The sequence below is a fragment of the Portunus trituberculatus genome, chromosome 21, assembly GCF_017591435.1.
Source record: "Portunus trituberculatus isolate SZX2019 chromosome 21, ASM1759143v1, whole genome shotgun sequence".
NCBI classification, from domain to species: domain Eukaryota; kingdom Metazoa; phylum Arthropoda; class Malacostraca; order Decapoda; family Portunidae; genus Portunus; species Portunus trituberculatus.
In genome coordinates, this window is record NC_059275.1 from 14,612,034 (window position 1) to 14,631,187 (window position 19,154).

General features: G+C 36.9%; 1 protein-coding gene across 7 annotated transcripts in view; it reads left to right on the forward strand.

Annotated features, from left to right (window-relative positions):
* Positions 1 to 18,716, forward strand: part of LOC123506914 (polycomb protein SCMH1-like) — a 19,847-nt gene extending 1,131 nt beyond the window's left edge. The window contains exons 1-15 of one of the 7 annotated variants that reach the window (XM_045259323.1): positions 1,385 to 1,523; positions 2,704 to 2,783; positions 3,264 to 3,412; positions 3,544 to 3,817; positions 5,512 to 5,627; positions 6,612 to 6,849; positions 7,263 to 7,448; positions 7,594 to 7,740; positions 7,864 to 8,730; positions 11,231 to 11,431; positions 11,678 to 11,857; positions 12,048 to 12,149; positions 12,273 to 12,418; positions 14,407 to 14,576; positions 16,974 to 18,716. In XM_045259323.1, coding sequence (XP_045115258.1) covers positions 2,765 to 2,783; positions 3,264 to 3,412; positions 3,544 to 3,817; positions 5,512 to 5,627; positions 6,612 to 6,849; positions 7,263 to 7,448; positions 7,594 to 7,740; positions 7,864 to 8,730; positions 11,231 to 11,431; positions 11,678 to 11,857; positions 12,048 to 12,149; positions 12,273 to 12,418; positions 14,407 to 14,541 — 2,760 coding nt within the window. In that variant the 5' untranslated portion in view covers positions 1,385 to 1,523; positions 2,704 to 2,764 and the 3' untranslated portion in view covers positions 14,542 to 14,576; positions 16,974 to 18,716. Of the gene's footprint in view, positions 1 to 1,384; positions 1,655 to 1,683; positions 1,905 to 1,926; positions 2,438 to 2,703; positions 2,784 to 3,263; positions 3,413 to 3,543; positions 3,818 to 5,511; positions 5,628 to 6,611; positions 6,850 to 7,262; positions 7,449 to 7,593; positions 7,741 to 7,863; positions 8,731 to 11,230; positions 11,432 to 11,677; positions 11,858 to 12,047; positions 12,150 to 12,272; positions 12,419 to 14,406; positions 14,577 to 16,973 lie in introns of those variants that run through there. The other 6 variants (XM_045259322.1, XM_045259321.1, XM_045259328.1 and 3 more) reach the window with 6 other exon arrangements.
* Positions 18,717 to 19,154: the final 438 nt, after the last annotated feature.

The following is a 19,154-nucleotide window of genomic DNA, read 5'->3' on the forward strand; positions in this document are numbered from 1 at the left end:
AGTGTATAATGTTTTCATATTTTTTTTTTTTTTTTACCCTGTGGATACAAATATATTGTATCCACAGGGTTAAAAGAATTAAAAATGGATGAAGATGTTCCTCTGGCGTTGTTTTCTTCGTGAGCTTGGGATATTGCAATGTATAGAATGATAATAACAATAAGAATAATATGCTCTCTCTCTCTCTCTCTCTCTCTCTCTCTCTCTCTCTCTCTCTCTCTAACTGTATGATGTATTCTTGTACTCTGTTCCAAAGCTGCAGTAATGTTGAAGAAGAAAATAAGAGGATATAGATAAAATGATAGACATGGGTATGTTAAAAGTAAATAGTAGTAAATGATAAGTAAATAAGAAAAGGCCGTTCACGTTCCTATTAACTGTGTGAAAACATAAAGAAGAAATAGTGTTGCAAGTTTGTTATCTGCAAAAAATCGTTTTGTTATCTTGCTCCGTGTGACATAATTTCCCTCTACTGTTTTTTTTTTTTTTTTTTTTTTTTTGTGTGTGTGTTATTCTTTTAATCATTCGTTCTCCTTTCAATTTATATTTATAGTACATATCTATTTTCCATATGATTTGTATCATTCTCCCCTTGTCCGTTATTAATCCCATTTCTTTTCTTTCTTTTCCCTTGACTTGACTTGATAGGGCGAATTTACTTTCCTTACAACTGGCTATATACGTTTTTATCCTTTCTTTTTCTTTCTTCGTTTCGCTTATTTGTAGCAAAAGTTTTCTTTTTTTAAAAGGCTTCCTGTAACACTTTTCCGCCTTTCTGAAAGAGAAAACATGAAGAAATAAACTTTTTGGTTTCTCTACCTAATATTACTTTTAGTTGTAATAGTCCGACAACTGTATACCCTTTAGTATTGCACGTATTTCCACTGTCTTATATCTCATCCCCATCTCTTTGTAAATCCCTACCGGTACTTTTCTTCAGTTAACTGTTGAACGATCGATTGATTGTAAGGAATGGTGCAGCTATGCAGTCTGGGTAGAGCGAACTGTTGTTACTAGCAGGAATTATTTGATAGAATAGATAAAAAAGTAAAAGTGTCCTCAGTGTCCAGCAGGGAGATATTCTTATTTTCCCACTGTCATATATTGTTCAGGTTTTATTTTTCACATTTTTCACTATTACTACTACTTCACTGAGTTGCTGGTACGTGTATAAAGGCAGAGTGGAGGCAGGACCATTAAATAGAATAGATAAATATGATAAAAGTGTCCACGGCGCCCAGCAGGAAGGCTATTTCTTCTTTCCTCAATGTCATATACTGTTCAACTTCTTTTCACTATTACCACAACACTGAATCCCTGTCCTTTTTCCCACCGAGCCGCATGAATAGCTAAGTTTTCCCTGCAGAGTGAGAGTGGCGGCCATTTTCCGTGAGTGCCCTGCTCAGCATCAGACGCCACACACCACTATGGCGGCTGCTATTTGTTGTTTTTATCATTAGGGAATTTTTATGACCGTTACGAGAAGCTTTGGCGTGTGTGCGTGTGTGCCCGGCCCAGGAGACGTGAGTGAGCAGGCTGCCAGGTGTGTAGTGAGGGGCAGGTGGAGTGCAGGTGTGTGAGGGAGAGTGAGGAGTGAGAGGAAGCACACTCATACCGCGGGAACCTTATACTTCAGTGTTTGCTGGTGACTGTGGTGAGTGTGGTGAGCCTCATACCAGTGTTGTGTGGTGTGCCGGTGCAGGTGTAGGCTCGGGTGTGGTGTGCGGTGTGTGGTGTGTAGTGTGGTGCAATGTTGTGGTGAATCAGGAAAAAAATTGTTGCAGTAAGAGTGATTGGTGTGGTTTTGACGCCCCTGCAGTGTGAGGGTGTGGTATGAGGCAGTATACTCACCTGGTTTACTCATCACTTGGCTTCCCTGTTACTCTGTCTCGTCACTTTAGCAGGTAGAAGTTGTCTTGTGAAATATTGCGGTATTTCAAATCTGCACGAACGCCAGGCCCTTGGAAGTGATGTTGGCGAAACTAGAGCGAAGAACTGTTGATGATTAGTTATAGTTAGTACACGGATCAAGTAAGGATTTCAGTGGTATGTGTGAGGAAAAATGGTAACGTGTGGTGAGGTAAGGTATGTTGCTGCCGGATTGAGTAACAGTTTGCACATGACAGTTTTGCTTCATTCCATGTGATATTTCCATGACGCTCAGACACGACCACGGGAGTTAAGACGATGCACTGGTTTAATATTTGCTCTTGTGCTTAGTAAACTGATTACCGGGACACCTCCACTGGTTGAACGCTACAACATTATCAGAACCAGTTGTGATTTGTGAGAGAGCTTGTAAATTTAGTTGCCGGGTTAGCTTCTGGTGTCTGCAAGAGCCAGTACAGTTAGCTAATGTGGGCTTAGCTTCAGTGAGAGCTTGTTAACTGAGCCACTGTGAGTTTGAGGTCTTGGCAGCAGTGTGGGAATAGCAATGGTGAGATTTTTTGATTATTTTGTAGATATGTTGGGTTTGTTCTATGTCTGTATTCACCTAGCAATTAATGAAACAGGACAAAAATAAGAAGCTATGTCTAATGGCAAATTTATAGGCTGATCAGTGGTTGAAAGCATGATCCAGAGATAGATGATGGTACAATGTTTGCATGTCTTTAGGTGATCAAATTCTCAGCCAGAGTGTACGTCACCAAATATCACAGCTTGGTACGGTATTTACTGAACATGTGGTATTCATTGTTGCAGGAAGTGATGGTTTGGTGGAGGTTTTGACAGTGATGTAAGGTTTTGAGACAGCTGCAGCAAGATGCCAACGCCAGGAAGAGGTGAGCATGAATATCTTGCAGTCTTATGTCAGTGATCTAAGATAATGTGACCAGTATTGAGTAGATATATAAATCACTAAATATTTGCATAGGAATGTGTTCTACGTTGGAAACTAAGTGTTGGTGGTGATCTTTATGTGGAAGTAATATTAAAACTATCTTATGTTTTGAGTTGTAAAAATACTATTGCTGATCATTCTAAATAAACAAACTTTGCAATAAAATTAAGATTTTTTTTTTTTTTATGCGAATAGAGCTTTGGTCGTGATTTATGGTTTGATCATACACTGACAACTCTGGTTCTTGTTGACATGAAATTTGCTGGTACTAGTATTGCTGAAAATTGCCAATTATATCAGACTGATTTAGATTGTTAAAAGTTAGTGATAGTGTAATATTTCACAAAATGTTAAACTGCCATAAAGCAAGTTGAGCTGAATAAGAAGAGTCTGTGTCACTATGGCTGGCTAACCTCTACAGGTCCCGGTCGGCCCCCCAAGAACCCCCGAACATGTACCTGGTGCTCGGAGGTCAAATCACAGCTGAAGTATGTGTTCCCGACCAGCTCCGGCAAGCGGGAATTCTGCTCAGAAATGTGCCTCTCAGAGTACAGGAAAGCTCTCATGAAGGTAGGGAAGGCAGAGAAATCTACTTGCAGTTAGTGAGGCCATTTGTGTATGCATTACCCATTATGGTACTCTTATTTTGTGTACCTACATTTTGTATTAAAGGATCACTTGCCTATTTTGTGCCTTTACAGCAAGGGACTTGTGCCAACTGTGACAATGTGATCCGCACGACACCAGTCAAGTGTGAATCGACGAGCGGCCGGAGGAGGGAACTGTGCAGCAACGAGTGCCTTAAGGCATGGGCCAAGAAGGAGAAGGAGCAGGCCGAGGTGGAAGAAGAGGTGGGCGTGGCCTCCTCTGTATCCTCCATGGCTACCACTCCACCTTCTAGCATGTCCCCCTCCTCAGGCAACGGAGTGTCCCCCACGGAGAAGGCCCTGGCTGAGGTGGCCCCGGGTAGGAAAGGTAGATTGGAGGGTGTTTGGTTGTGTGAGAGGTGGAGGCCCGGGTCAGCTGGTTGTAAGTAAGGCTGCTGAGACTGTGTGTGTGTGTGTGTGTGTGTGCGTGTGCGTGCGTGCGTGCGTGCGTGCGTGCCTGTGTGCTTGCGTCTGCACATGAGTGCTTTAGAGCGAGAGCCTGGCCATATGAGCAGGTTGGAGGAGGTGTGTGTTTGAAAGTATGAAAGATGATTAGTATAATTTACTGATATTACTTATAGAAAACTTGCATGTCTTATTACTTAAGTGCCAAATTTTAATGAGTCATTTAAGTTTCTTCTCTGCTAACTGCCAAAGGCTGTATGTCTCTAGCTTTGTGTGTAAGGGTTATTAAGTTAGTGTTTTATCTTAGAGCTTCTTAAGTATGGTATATATTCAAGATATCTTCTATTCATCTTTTAAAAGCCTTGCATGAATATGCATGATGGCATGACTGGTAAGTCTTCCAGTTCAAATATGACAGATCTTGATGGGTCGCTGTAGGGAAATGTACAAAATCAGGTAAAGAGACACAAGAACCAGGAATGTGCCTTAGTCTCTGAAATTTTGGGTGTTTGGTGTGAGGGTGCTGTGCTGTTTTTCTTTATTGTGGTCATGAACGGTTTGGGAAGGTTGAGGTTAAATGAAAGCTTGCTTAGGAATGAGCAGTATGGGTGAGGCACCAGTTGTGGTGTTGGCATGTTATTTTCACTGATAGTTGTTGCACATAACTGTGGCTGCAGTGTGCCAGTGTATGGAAGTTTGTTTGTTTGATGGTATGTGTGTACAAGGTGTTGTTTTTTGAGGTAGCACTGGTGTACTTGCTTGAACCAGCTGATCTGTTAGTTAAGCTCTCTTTAGTTTCTAGTGCCTTATGCCATCATCATTATTATCTGTTTAAATGTCTCCAGCTTACCTTTGCAGGATTAGACTTTTATGATATTGCTGCTGCTGTGTGGAATTGCCTGTATTTTTACCATGTTTATACACTTCATTCATAATCTCGTGAAATATCTTTTAACTATATTATGCCTTTATGTAGAGCATGCAGCAAATATTAGCTTATGTTATATTATTTCAAATAATGTATCAAGTTATTTGATAATTTAATCATTGACTTTGCGTACAACTCTACATAATTTGATAATCAAAATAAAGACACATCCAGACCAGAAATTGATTTAATCCCAGCTGGGGACATCCTTTTAAGTTTATTTGGTCAGAGTTGTGGTGAAGGTTCCTTCAGAAGCCTGAGTTTGGAATGGAAAGTGATTATTTTCACTAATACTTTTCTGTCTTTACTTCAGTTTGAAATCATTCTTGTCACTAAAAGGATGCATCTATTTCAACTGATAACCAAAAAGTCATCATGCCATATGCTTCAATTCATGTATTCTTTCTTTATGCCATATTGAATTTAACTTAGTAGAAGTACATTGTGGCTCATCTGTAGCTTTCAATAGTTATATATGATACTGCTTTTCTTATTAGTTTTAATGCATTTCTCCCCTTTAGTAGCAAAAAGGGATTGTTTTAAAAGATTCTCTTAGTTTTATCTGCAAAGCTTCATATGCTTACTTAGTATGATAAAATTCCTATTGTTCTCTCAGTGCTGGTCTGGATAAATCAGGGTGTGTAGTTAGGCAGCACAAGGCTGGTACATGGTGGTGGTTTTTACTTCAGGGCGTGGGCTGAGTGCAGCAGCCTTGGCACAGATAGAGGCAGCTGCTGAGTTCAAGTGGGAAGACTACCTGCTGGAGACCAACTCTGTACCCTCACCTGCCAAGTGCTTCAAACAGGTGAGCAGCAAGCACATCATGGGACTCTTCATTCCCCTCCTTTGATGTAGGAATTTATTTGTTTGTAAGTCTTGTTATAAGAATGAAGGTCATAGTTGTGATGTGACATGGTCAGGTAAAAAGGGGTCGCCGTGGTACAGTGGAACCATGCGTGCTTTGGGGTCCGAGGGATCTCCAAGGTTTGAATCCTGTCCATGGTCCGAGTGTAGGTTGGGCTTCCTCACTTGGGGCAACAATTTCCTAGCGGGTGGGCTTTGAGATAGGAGGTACCCCAAAAAAAGTATCTCCTTTAGCCCATAAATTCCCGTGAAAAGCCCACATGGTATTAAAAAAAAAAAAAAAAAAACATGTAGAGTTTACATGATGAATATTTGGAAGATGAACTTGAAAGACCCAGGATGAGGTAGCAAGATAGACAAATGGATAGTAATATGAGGAAGACCAATCACAAGTTAGTGGAGGAAGCTTCTGTAATAGAGTTACTGTCCACATCTCTTGAGTCACAGTTGAGACATCACTTGAGTCACAAGTATCTTGATATAGGATATCAGGATTAATTAAAAATGTACACTAATGGCAGTTTATTTCCCTTGAAGGTCTTTTTCTTTTCTGACTGATATTTTTTATTTATTATGACTGAGTGTAAAAAATGTAAGAAGGCATCCTTAAAGTATGTCTGAGCAAAGTTGGAGGCACTAATAAGAGAGAAAAGCCACTTAGAAGATGGAAGGATAGGACAAAGGATTGTATGTTACAGAAGTAGCAGAGTCCAAGCTGTTGAACAAGCAAGAGGGAATGTTTGAATAGGGAGAGATAGAGGCTCTTATGCTGTGTCCAACTTCTTTGAGGACACTCACAAATGGAGTAGGCCATCTGAGAGATATATTAATAGACAAGTCCATAAAGATAATGGTAATTTTAAGAAAGTATATTAAGTAAAGGTAATGTAAAATTCTTCATACTTGAGTTTCTGAATATTTTCAGCACAAAATCCCTCCCAAGAATGAGTTTAAGATTGGCATGAAGCTGGAGGCGCTGGACCCTCGAAACTTGACGTCCACCTGCATTGCCACGGTGGTAGGAACCCTTGGGCCACGCCTCCGCCTCCGCCTGGATGGCTCAGACAACAAGAATGACTTCTGGCGACTGGTGGACTGCAACAATGAGATCCACCCCGTGGGTCACTGTGAAGAGCATGGCGGCATGTTGCAGCCTCCTTTAGGTCAGCTCCCATTGTGTTATCTTGCCTTAGTGAATAATGTTTCGTTACTGCTAACTACCAATGTATCATGCCTAAAATATTCTCCCTGGATCTCTCAACAACTGCTGACCTTGGCAGAGACCTCCTTTTGTAAATCTGACATATTGTGCATCTTATCTTTTCTAATCTAAGGAAGGAGTGCCAGGCAACATGGCCATAAAGATTTAGGCCATTCTCTGCCCTTGATGTGTTGTAGTCTTTCTGATGCATAATTACTACATGCATATTACACCTGCTGCTTGGTTATATTTTGAACTTTTTGCAACTTTCTCGAAAATGGCTAGCAAAGTGTTATTTGGGTAAGATTTGAATAATTGTAGAGGATTAAAAGCTCTGGAGACATGATATATACTTGAAAATATTGTTCTCAACAGGATTCAGGATGAATGCCTCTTCATGGCCCATGTTCCTTCTGAAGACTCTGCACAATGCTGAGGTTTCCCCACCACACATCTTCCGCTCTGAACCTCCCACACCATCAAAAAATAACTTTGAAGTGGGTATGAAGCTTGAGGCCGTTGACAAAAAGAATCCACAGCTGATCTGTGCAGCAACTGTTGGTGAGTAATGCTTAAAGTTTTGGCTGTTTACATTATTAAGATTTGAATTGTGATCTTTTAAGGTTCTTGAAAACTACAATCAAGTTGCAGGTTTTTATACTATGTAGTTTCATGTTTTGACGTGGCCTACTCCATCACTGTACAGGAGCTGTGAATGGAGACATGATCCATGTGACCTTTGATGGATGGAGAGGAGCTTTTGACTACTGGTGTCGCTACGACTCAAGGGACATTTTTCCTGTAGGCTGGTGTGCCATGTCTGGACATCCTTTGCAGCCCCCTGGACAGATGTGTATGTATAAGTATTACTTCTTAGCTTATTGTAGTTATTATAGCAGGAAACCATTGATGATGACTTATAGTAATGGAAGCCATTGACTATCACTAATGTACACTTCCATGTATTGCTGTGCAGGGGGGCCTCCGAGCAGCCGCTACAAGGCTCGGGTGCTAAACATCCCACCTCCACTGGCTGGTGCATCAGCAAAGTCTCCAGAGATAGTGCCAGAGAAGAGTCCTCTCTCCTCTCCCACCTCCCCTACCAAGCCTGCCCCACGGAACAGGCAGCGATCCTCCTCTCCACCCCCAAGCAGCCCTGATCCACCCCACCAGGCTTCACCTGCTGCTAAGTCCACACAGAATTCGTCCACAGGCAAGACGCCGCTGCAGCCTGCTGCTGCCACCAAGCCATCACCTCAGCAAAAACCAACCTCAGCCTTGTCTAAACAGTTGTTACACACCAAACCACTATTATCATCATCATCCTCCTCCACATCGTCATCATCCACGTCGTCATCGTCATCCTCATGTACATCAAGCCCATCGTCATCTCTGTCAGCCATAAAGCCGTCATCTTCAAGTAAGTCATCTGCATCCAAGTCATTATCATCATCATCAGTGACTTCACCAGATGCTCCTCCTTCATCCTCACCTTCATCCTCCAAGCCCCCTGCAGGATCAGTGGGTTCTGAAGGCAGCACCTCCGCCACTCCTGCCTCCACCACCGCCACCACTACCACCACCACTGCACCATCAGACACACCCACCGCTATCACCACCACTGCTACGCCCACCATCAGTTCGTCAAGTAGCTCTCCTTCACGCCCACCCACCCCAAGGACTCCAGAATCTCCCCTCATCTCCACCTCCCAGAAGATACTGCCCTGCTCCCCAAGTCCAGGAGGAGGAGCAGATCCCACCAAGCCTCCTCCACCTCAGAAGTCACCCAGCATCACAGTCACAGAACCAGATACCTCAACAGTTCATAAACTAAGTGCCTCAGGTGAGTGGTTTTTTTATGTTTCCTGTAGAAGAGGCACCAGTCAAGGGTAACAATATTATAACAGAGGGAAGGGGAGATTCTGCTGAGGTGTCAGTCTCTTCCCCATACAAAGATGAACTCTTATTTTGGTCTCTTATATTATCAAGTTTCTCTAGTCTAGACTTGAATTGCTGTAATTGCTTCCTGCTGTGTGTTTTGAATTTTTTTGTACGTTTTGTCTCCAATGTGTTTAAATCATTACTGGCAGATAGATACCTTCATCATGTGAACCGATGACAAATCCCTCATTTTTTTTTTTTTTTTTTCCCTCTCTTTCCTCCATGACTTGTCTGGTGGAAATGTTTCTCTCTCTCTCTCTCTCTCTCTCTCTCTCTCTCTCTCTCTCTCTCTCTCTCTCTCTCTCTCTCTCTCTCTCTCATATATATATATATATATATATATATATATATATATATATATATATATATATATATATATATATATATATGTGTGTGTGTAAACACACACACACACACACACACACACACACACACACACACACACACACACATAATTTGCTAAGGAATATTGGAGTAGCATTTCACCACATGGACAAAGAAATGATGAAGAAATTGATAAGTACTTTAATAAGACCCAGATTGGAATATGCAGGAGTAGTGTGGACCCCTTATAAAAAGAAACACATAAAGGAAATTGGAGAGACTACAAAAAATGGCTACAAGAATGGTTCCAGAATTTGAAGGGATGACATATGAGGAGAGATCTATGGATCTACCAACCCTGGAACAAAGAAGGGAGAGAGGAGACCTGATACAAGTTTTTAAATTGATCAACGGAATGGACCAAGTGGATAATGAGAAACTGATCCTGAGAGAAGAATATGACATTCGAAGCACAAGATCGCATAGTAAAAAGCTGAGAAAAGGAAGATGTCTGAGAGATGTTAAAAAATATAGTTTCCCGCAAAGATGTATTGAGACGTGGAACAGTTTAAATGAAGAAGTAGTGTCTGCAACGAGTGTGCATACTTTTAAAGTAAGATTGGATAAGTGTAGATATGGAGACGGGGCCACACGAGCATAAAGCCCAGGCCCTGTAAAACTACAACTAGGTAAATACACATGTAGGGAAGAACTGGTAAGTCCTATATACAACATCATAAAATGCTCAATAGAATATGGAACAGTACCAGTGGAATGGAAAAGAGCTGAGGTGGTTCCCATATATAAGAGCAGAAGGAAGGAAGAACCTCTAAATTACAGACCAGTATCACTAACTAGTGTAATATGTAAGATGTGTGAAAGAGTAATAAAGAAACAATGGATCAAGTTCCTTGAAGACAACAAATTATTATCAAATAGCCAATTTGGCTTTAGAAAAGGTCGGTCGTGTGTAACAAATTTACTGAGTTTCTACTCTAGAATAGTTGATAGGGTACAAGAGAGAGAGGGATGGGTTGATTGTATTTACTTGGATTTAAAAAAGGCATTTGATAAAGTGCCACATGCAAGGTTACTGTGGAAATTAGAGGAGAAGGGTGGTTTAAAAGGAAACACATTGAGATGGATGGAAAATTATTTGAGGGGGAGAGAAATAAGGACGGTAGTCAAAGATATGAAGTCCAAGTGGAGAGCAGTAGAAAGCGGAGTGCCACAGGGGTCAGTATTGGCGCCAATACTTTTTCTCATTTATATAAATGACATGCCAGAAGGAGTGAAGAGCTACATAAATCTGTTTGGACGATGCAAAACTGTGCAGAGTTATAAAGCAAAAAGAGGATTGTGAAATACTGCAAGAAGACCTAAATAAGATCTGGGAATGGAGTAAAAAGTGGGAGATGGAATTCAATGTGGACAAAAGCCATGTCATGGAAATGGGAAAGAGTGAAAGACGACCAGTGGGAATCTATAAGATGGGAGATGGAGTAGAACTGGAGAAAGTAAAAAAGGAAAAGGATTTGGGAGTGACGATGGAAGAAAATAATCAACCGGCAAGCCATATTGATAGAATTTTCAGAGAGACATACAATTTGCTAAGGAATATTGGAATAGCATTTCACTACATGGACAAAAAAATGATGAAGAAACTGATAAGTACTATAATAAAACCCATATTGGAATACGCAGGAGTAGTGTGGACCCCTCACAAAAAGAAACACATAAGGAAGCTGGAGAGACTACAAAAAATGGCTACAAGAATGGTCCCAGAACTTGAATGGATGACATGAGGAGAGACTAAAGGCAATGGATCTTCCAACATTGGAGCAGAGGGGATCTCATACAAGTTTATAAATTGATAAACGGAATGGACCAAGTGGACAATGAGTATCTGATCCTGAGAGAAGAATATGCCAGTCGAAGCACAAGATTGCATAATAAGAAGCTGAGGAAGGGAAGATGTGTAAGAGATATTAAAAAGTATAGTTTCCCACAAAGATGTGTTGAGTCATTTGTTTTGCTGCTGCTGTGAATTAATTCATCTCCTTTTCTGTGTTCCTCAGTGGTGGTGTATGTCAACCATGGCTGCACCTGTGGCCCTTACCTGGACAACAGCCGGGTGGGAGAGCTGCCACTACAGTTTGGGCCGGGCAGCCTCAACCGAGTGGTGCGGGAATCCATCCAGGCGCTGGTGGATGCTGCCCCCGACCCCAGGACAGTTACGTCCCTCCTACCTCAGGGCACCGGGAAAGTCATCATAAAATGTAAGCCTATGTGCTACCTTACACACTGGTCTTCTGCCCTAAGCCTTTATATAATGTTTCACTCCTACAATCTTTCTTATTTATTTTCTTTGCCTGCTAGCTATATGATTGGTTATGCTTCATTTTTACAACTTTACACTTAAGAATGACTGTACTGGAATCATGACTCAATTAGAATTTTCTAGTATTTACTACATGGCTTGTGCTTATAAGATAACTTTAATCTTCCAAATTTTGCAAATGCAGCAAGTATTGAAGGGACTCCTGAGACACATAGACTCCCTTCCCTGGAGAAGGTGGAAGACTTCTGGAGTGCCCTGGAGACATTGTTTGAAGACCTGATGTGTTGTGAAAACTTCTACACTCAGCATCCCATCAGTCAGTGTACCAAGTGTGCCCGTCAGAGTCCTGCACAGTTCAAGAGAGGTATGCACCACTTGCTATTTTGTCATAGTATAGCTTCGGTTAAGTTACAGAATATATCAGACTTGATGCAAAGGAAATTGTTGTCAATGTTTTAGATTTTATCACCATTTTTTATTTATTTATTTATTTTTATTTATTTATTCATTTATTTATTTATTTTATTTTATTTGATTTTTTTTGTGTGTGTCAGAACAAGAGGCAGCCCAGCAGGTGACAACAGGCGTCAAGCGGCCAGCTCCATCGCCACCCAGTGACGCCACCCCTACCAAAGTGTCCAAGCCCACTTTGCAAGGTGAGCATGTCATGGAGTAATTCCTATGATACATAAGTCCTGTTATTGTGATGAAGTGCTTCTGTAAAGTCAGTTGTTACATATAATGAATTGGTATTACATTCCTTTTCCCGTCCCACACAGAGCCTTCCCCCTCCTCAGCGAGTGATCCTGGCCACAGCCCTCGGCCACGTGGGGATCCAGCTGAGTGGACAGTGGAGGAGGTCATTTCACACATTGCTGCCACAGATCCAGCTTTAGCTAGCCATGCCGATCTTTTCAGGAGACATGTGAGTTGACACTTTATATCTCTATCAGAGTTTCACTAACTTCTAGCTCTTCAGGAAATAAACAATTCATGCCACAAAGCCATAGAATGGCTAACTTCTGATCTCTCTAAAAATATTTTTTTAAGTCAGAGCAAATGATATTGTTCATTGTCTCAAAACTCATTTCCTGCATCTATCAGGTCATCTGTCTGGCTATTCTACATTGAATATCCTTGGTCTATCCTTTGCTTATATAGTGGTACCTTTAGATGTGAGTTTAATTTGCATCAAAATGCCATTAATCCTTAAAAAGAGCACCCCAATCTTTTTATTTGTTTTTAAGTAAGAAAAAGTATTTGTAAATAATAATTATTGTATAGAAACAGTAATACATAACAAAAGAGAATATAAATAGATAACCTGCTTTTATAGAGTAGTATATTTATCTCGGAGTGGTGTATTCCACGGAGCGTTATCCCACCGCATCCTCACCCTCACTTGTATCTGGCGATCAGCTGGAGTGTACAAATATAGCCACCCACAAAAGACTGGCTGCTCTAAGAAGAGCTCGTTGACGACCCTGTAAACATTATTCATAGAATAAATGAAGTTTTAGGTAGGCAAGAGAGAAAGACAGAGAGAGAGGGATAGAGGCTGCGCTGCCACCACTATGGAGGTTTGTTTACATCATTCCCCCTTCGGTGATAAGCATCAGTGGAGGAGGTAAGCAGAGATGGGAGAAATTTGTTTTGATTTTTCAGATATGTATACATGTATACTCTATCAATGCATAAAAATATACAAAATAAAGTAAAAGTTTATTTAGTGTTCTTACCCCATTCACTCCAATTTTGGCAAATTGGAGGGAATGGTAGAGGAAGAGCAGAGAGGGAAGAAGGGATGCAGGCATCATTCAAATCTAAACATTAAACATAACTTAAAACTGCACTTTCTTAAAAAAAAAGAGAAAAAAAAAAGGAAGTAAACCGTGTGAAAATGATGAAAGAACAAACACACTGCACGAGATCTGAAGGAAACATGTAGATATTAGCTTAGCTGAGACTTGACTGATGTGCTGAGCCACTGACTAGCACCAACATCCTTGAGCACAACTCGTATCTCAAGATTTTGCTCATGTCTCAAAACATAAAGCGGACCAAATTGTAGCTCATATGTAAAAAAAACTTGTATCTCAGGTAGTTCATATCTTTAAGTACTGCTGTAATCTAAAATGGGAACTTCATCTCTTCTTTAGTTAAATTAGCTTCTGTGAAGCTAGCCAATCTGAGTTTTCTCTGCCAATTTTACTCACCCTCCATTGCTAAGTGTAAAAGAGCCTTATCTGTCTATGTATGCAGTATGTTTCACATGTATTGGGATTCCATTCTTACCATTCATTTAGACATGGTGGAACCAAAAACTTTTTCTCTTATCAATTTCTCACCTCTAACTGTTTGTCTTCACCCTCTCTATTGTCATTGCAGTGTTACATCTCTACTGCTAATTTCATGGTAATGGCTCTTCTGCTCTTGCTAACTGCATGCCTCCCATCATATGGCCTTGTTGCACAAGACTTCCTTCCCTTACCCCTCTCCACTTCTCTAATGAAAGAGTTAGAGTTTTTTTTTTTTTTTTTTTAATTCTGAACATCCATGTTTTCTTCTGTATTTTTTCCTCTTTTGAACTCTTTTTAAAGACGGAGGTTTCAAGACACCCACCATCCCTTCTCTGACTGTCCTTTAGGCAGTCTCTTGGGAACTGTCACTTAAGAGGGCCCCCTATTTTTCCTAATGATTTTGTTTCTCATGGTCAGTGATCCTCTTGCATATATATATATATATATATATATATATATATATATATATATATATATATATATATATATATATATATATATATATATAAAGAGAGAGATACGAAACCTGTAAGACATTTAAGTTGTTTCTTAATATTTCTGTTTTAAAGTTTGTAAGATAGAAGAAAATGTTGAATTAAATTTTGCATTGCAGGAGATAGATGGGAAAGCACTGCTGCTACTGAATAGTGACATGATGATGAAGTACATGGGTCTGAAGTTGGGACCTGCTCTCAAAATCTGCAACCTCATTAACAAGATTCGTGGTCGAAAGCACATGGTTTCTTAGACCCAATCATTGTTTTCACCTGCCATCATTACCAGGTAGTGTGTTTTTGGAAGATAGATTAATTGAAATTTATATATATATATATATATATATATATATATATATATATATATATATATATATATATATATATATATATATATATATATATATATATATATATATATATATATATATATATATATATATATATATATATATATATATATATATATATATATATATATATATATATATATATATATATATATATATATATATATATATATATATATATATATATATATATATATATATATATATATATATATATATATATATATATATATATATATATATATATATATATATATATATATATATATATATATATATATATATATATATATATATATATATATATATATATATATATATATATATATATATATATATATATATATATATATATATATATATATATATATATATATATATATATATATATATATATATATATATATATATATATATATATATATATATATATATATATATATATATATATATATATATATATATATATATATATATATATATATATATATATATATATATATATATATATATATATATATATATATATATATATATATATATATATATATATATATATATATATATATATATATATATATATATATATATATATATATATATATATATATATATATATATATATATATATATATATATATATATATATATATATATATATATATATATATATATATATATATATATATATATATATATATATATATATATATATATATATATATATATATATATATATATATATATATATATATATATATATATATATATATATATATATATATATATATATATATATATATATATATATATATATATATATATATATATATATATATATATATATATATATATATATATATATATATATATATATATATATATATATATATATATATATATATATATATATATATATATATATATATATATATATATATATATATATATATATATATATATATATATATATATATATATATATATATATATATATATATATATATATATATATATATATATATATATATATATATATATATATATATATATATATATATATATATATATATATATATATATATATATATATATATATATATATATATATATATATATATATATATATATATATATATATATATATATATATATATATATATATATATATATATATATATATATATATATATATATATATATATATATATATATATATATATATATATATATATATATATATATATATATATATATACATATATATATATATACTTTTTTTTTTTTTTTTTTTTTTTATCCATTTCAAACTTGGAAAATTATAAGTAGTTTTTTTATTATTATTTTGGCTGTTCATTACCCTCTTGAGTTTCTAGTTTGCTTTAATATGAAGTTATAATGATAAACTCATGATATTAAAAGTACAAAAATTATTATTTCTGCTAGTGACATAGCTTAGCACTGTGTGAGTGTGTTTTGTCTGTAAGATGAGGTAATGTGGCAGTGTAAACAAAATTGTGCATCTTTATTTTATGGATAAAGTGACTGGATGTTTTCCAAGGCAGTTTCAGCCAGAGTTATATCACATCCCACCACAACTGGCCACAAAACAAGTTTGATTACAGTCAGTCACACCACATGAAGCCACATTACACATAGCCACACCACAACCAGCATTACATCAAGCCACATCACAGCTTACATCTCACCCTTCGCACCATGCCACACACAACACTCAGCTGCACCACACCACACATCATACCACCCACATCATGGACATTAGGGCTCATCATACCAGCCACCCAACACAACAGCTCATAGTACACTTAATCACTCAGCAATCCTTATCACTTCCAGCCACATCACATATTGCATCACAAGAGCCACACAACAACTCATATCTTATAGTCTTGTGTGAGTGTGTGTGTAATCATCACATTTGGCATGATACAGTGTACAGGTGGCTCAGGATTGCTCATTAGCCAGGCTTCCTGTTTGTAACAACTCATATTCATGAATTGGAGAGTGCCTGTATTTGTGAATTGAATCTTCTTAAATCATTGGACAGTGTTTGCAGTGTTGTTTGTTCGTAGTCCAAAATTAAAACAAAAAGTTTGTCTCTTAACTTACAGTGAAAAGCATCAAAGAATTTTCACTCAGTTAGCATATATGCTCTTATTTTGTATATTAAATTCTGTGTAATTGTACACCTACTATTCATTTGTATGTTGTATATTTATTTCACATCATGCAGTTTTTCTGTAAGATGTATAGGTGTTTGCTTGGATAAATTTCATAATACAGAATTTTTTTTCTCTCTCTCTCCCCTTTTTTAGGATGACGTGTCATTGGGACCATTAAAGGAGCCCTTTTCCTCACAAAGATTGAATGGGAGAAGCACTGCACTCTTGCCTTACCACTGGGATCTTGAAGCACAATCAAATACATGTTCATGTAAGACAGGAAGTCTTTCTTCTTTGCTGTAGAACTGGAAAGTATTGACTCTTGGCCCAACATTGGAACTACTGGTGAGAGGGAGGACAGTGTACTGTATTATTGTGAATTAGAGATTTCTGGTGGTCTGAGTTATAGCCTTCATAAAGATAATAGTGTAATTTTTATCAACATGCATCTTTTTATTTTATATTTTTATGATAAAAGAATTGTAAAGCATTCAATTGTTATGAGACATTTCCAAATAACTGGAACTCATAGATATTGAACTCCTAACCCAATGGTCATTAGTGCAAGTGTCAGCGGACTGACAAGGAGCACACACATCACAAGGATTTCTGCCGTAAATCAAACTAACTAACAGGAATTGTGTTGAGCATGAACATTCATTGGGCTTTTTCTTTTCAGTGTTTCCTTCTCCAGTACATGGCAAACTCAATAACTTTGGTGGAGGGTTTTCAGCTTTGTCCCAGTGCTTTGGTAGATAAGAAAGGCCAGTAGTTTTCAGCTCCAAAATTGCCACATATCAATGCAGAAAGGCTGATAGGAATTGCTGTAGAAAGAAACATCCATAATTGTAGTAGTAACAACCCAAAAGGCAGAACAATGAACACCATTTTTTGGTTTTATTTCATTATTCAACTTCAAATATTTAAGAATTATGACTGGGTAGAAGAATGGTTTTCTATAAAACCCTTGTACAGAGAGAGTGATCCCTACCAACACACATCATGTAGCAGACAAAAATCATTTGCCATTATTGTCTTGAAACAGCAGTCATTACTGAAATTTAATCAGAATAGCCTCTTGAGATATCACTCCAACTTACTATGTTCTGTACATACCCTTCACCTTCCTATATGTTTACCAGTCATATCTCCCCATTAAGGAGAACTTAATGGTACAAAACATCATGTCTGGCCTCATTGTAGCAATGAAATTTCTGAGGAAGTGATCCCCCAGTCCTCAACTCTGACCCTTTTAATTCTGTTTTTAAGATGCATGGAAAAAGGCAGATGCTTCTAACTGATAAATTGATTGTTCTTTCTATTGGAGGGACTTTCCAAGATAGAGGGTACCAATCTATACCAGTTACTTTTTTTATGAAGGAACAATTCTTGATTGCACATCTTTGAACAACATACATTGAAATGTAAAAAAAATTAAAGTATCTATAATGTATTACTTGTTTAATATCATTTAAATTTTTTTTACTATTGTTCCTGATATACTTGTTGTATTAATGACTGAGGGATATCTTCATAAACATAACTTTCCCAACTAGGCAAAGTTACACCTGTCATAGAAATTTGAATGTCCCTTCATTGATGTGGTGAAGCAGTACACCCATGAGTCTGACAAGGAGCCTCAAATGCTGGCTCATTCCAGTGGCCTTCATTTTTCATATAGTTATGCATAGATATGGGGCTGCAACTGTCACTTATTTTGTTACAGAGTAAACTATCAAAGTAATTTTTCAGAATAATGATAATCTATCTGTACACCAGGCTGACATTCCCTTAATTGAAGTATAGTCAAATTATTGAAATGCTTGTGCATCATTATTCAGATGGGTTGTCTGAGGCAAGGCTTCTTGATCCATGTTTCATCTGGCAGCTGTTGACCTTTTTACTGAAAAAACTCCTCACCTCAGGTATAGCTATGTGTAAAATATTTGAGAGTAAAAGTTTGTAAACAAAATTTTTGAAATATCTGAGCTAGTTTCCTCCAAGTAGGATTTTGGTTAAAGAGAATTCTTCATTAGATGCATACAAATGGAAGCTACAAAATATGTTTAATGACTATTATAATTACTAGCTTTCATTTATTTATATTTACAATTTAGTTTCCACAGTACTCTTGAATGCTATGCCTTATTCCATATCCAGGTCCTGTGTCCAAGACTTGGAGACAGTATATCTACTTGCATATCCTTTTCTATTAGCCTGTTCTCAGTGGGAGTTGTAAATGCCTGTCATCTCCTGAATTTGGATTTTCCCTTACTACCACAAAGCAGTGGTAACAACAGTTTTTAAGACCAATCTGCAAGAATTTGTCATTAA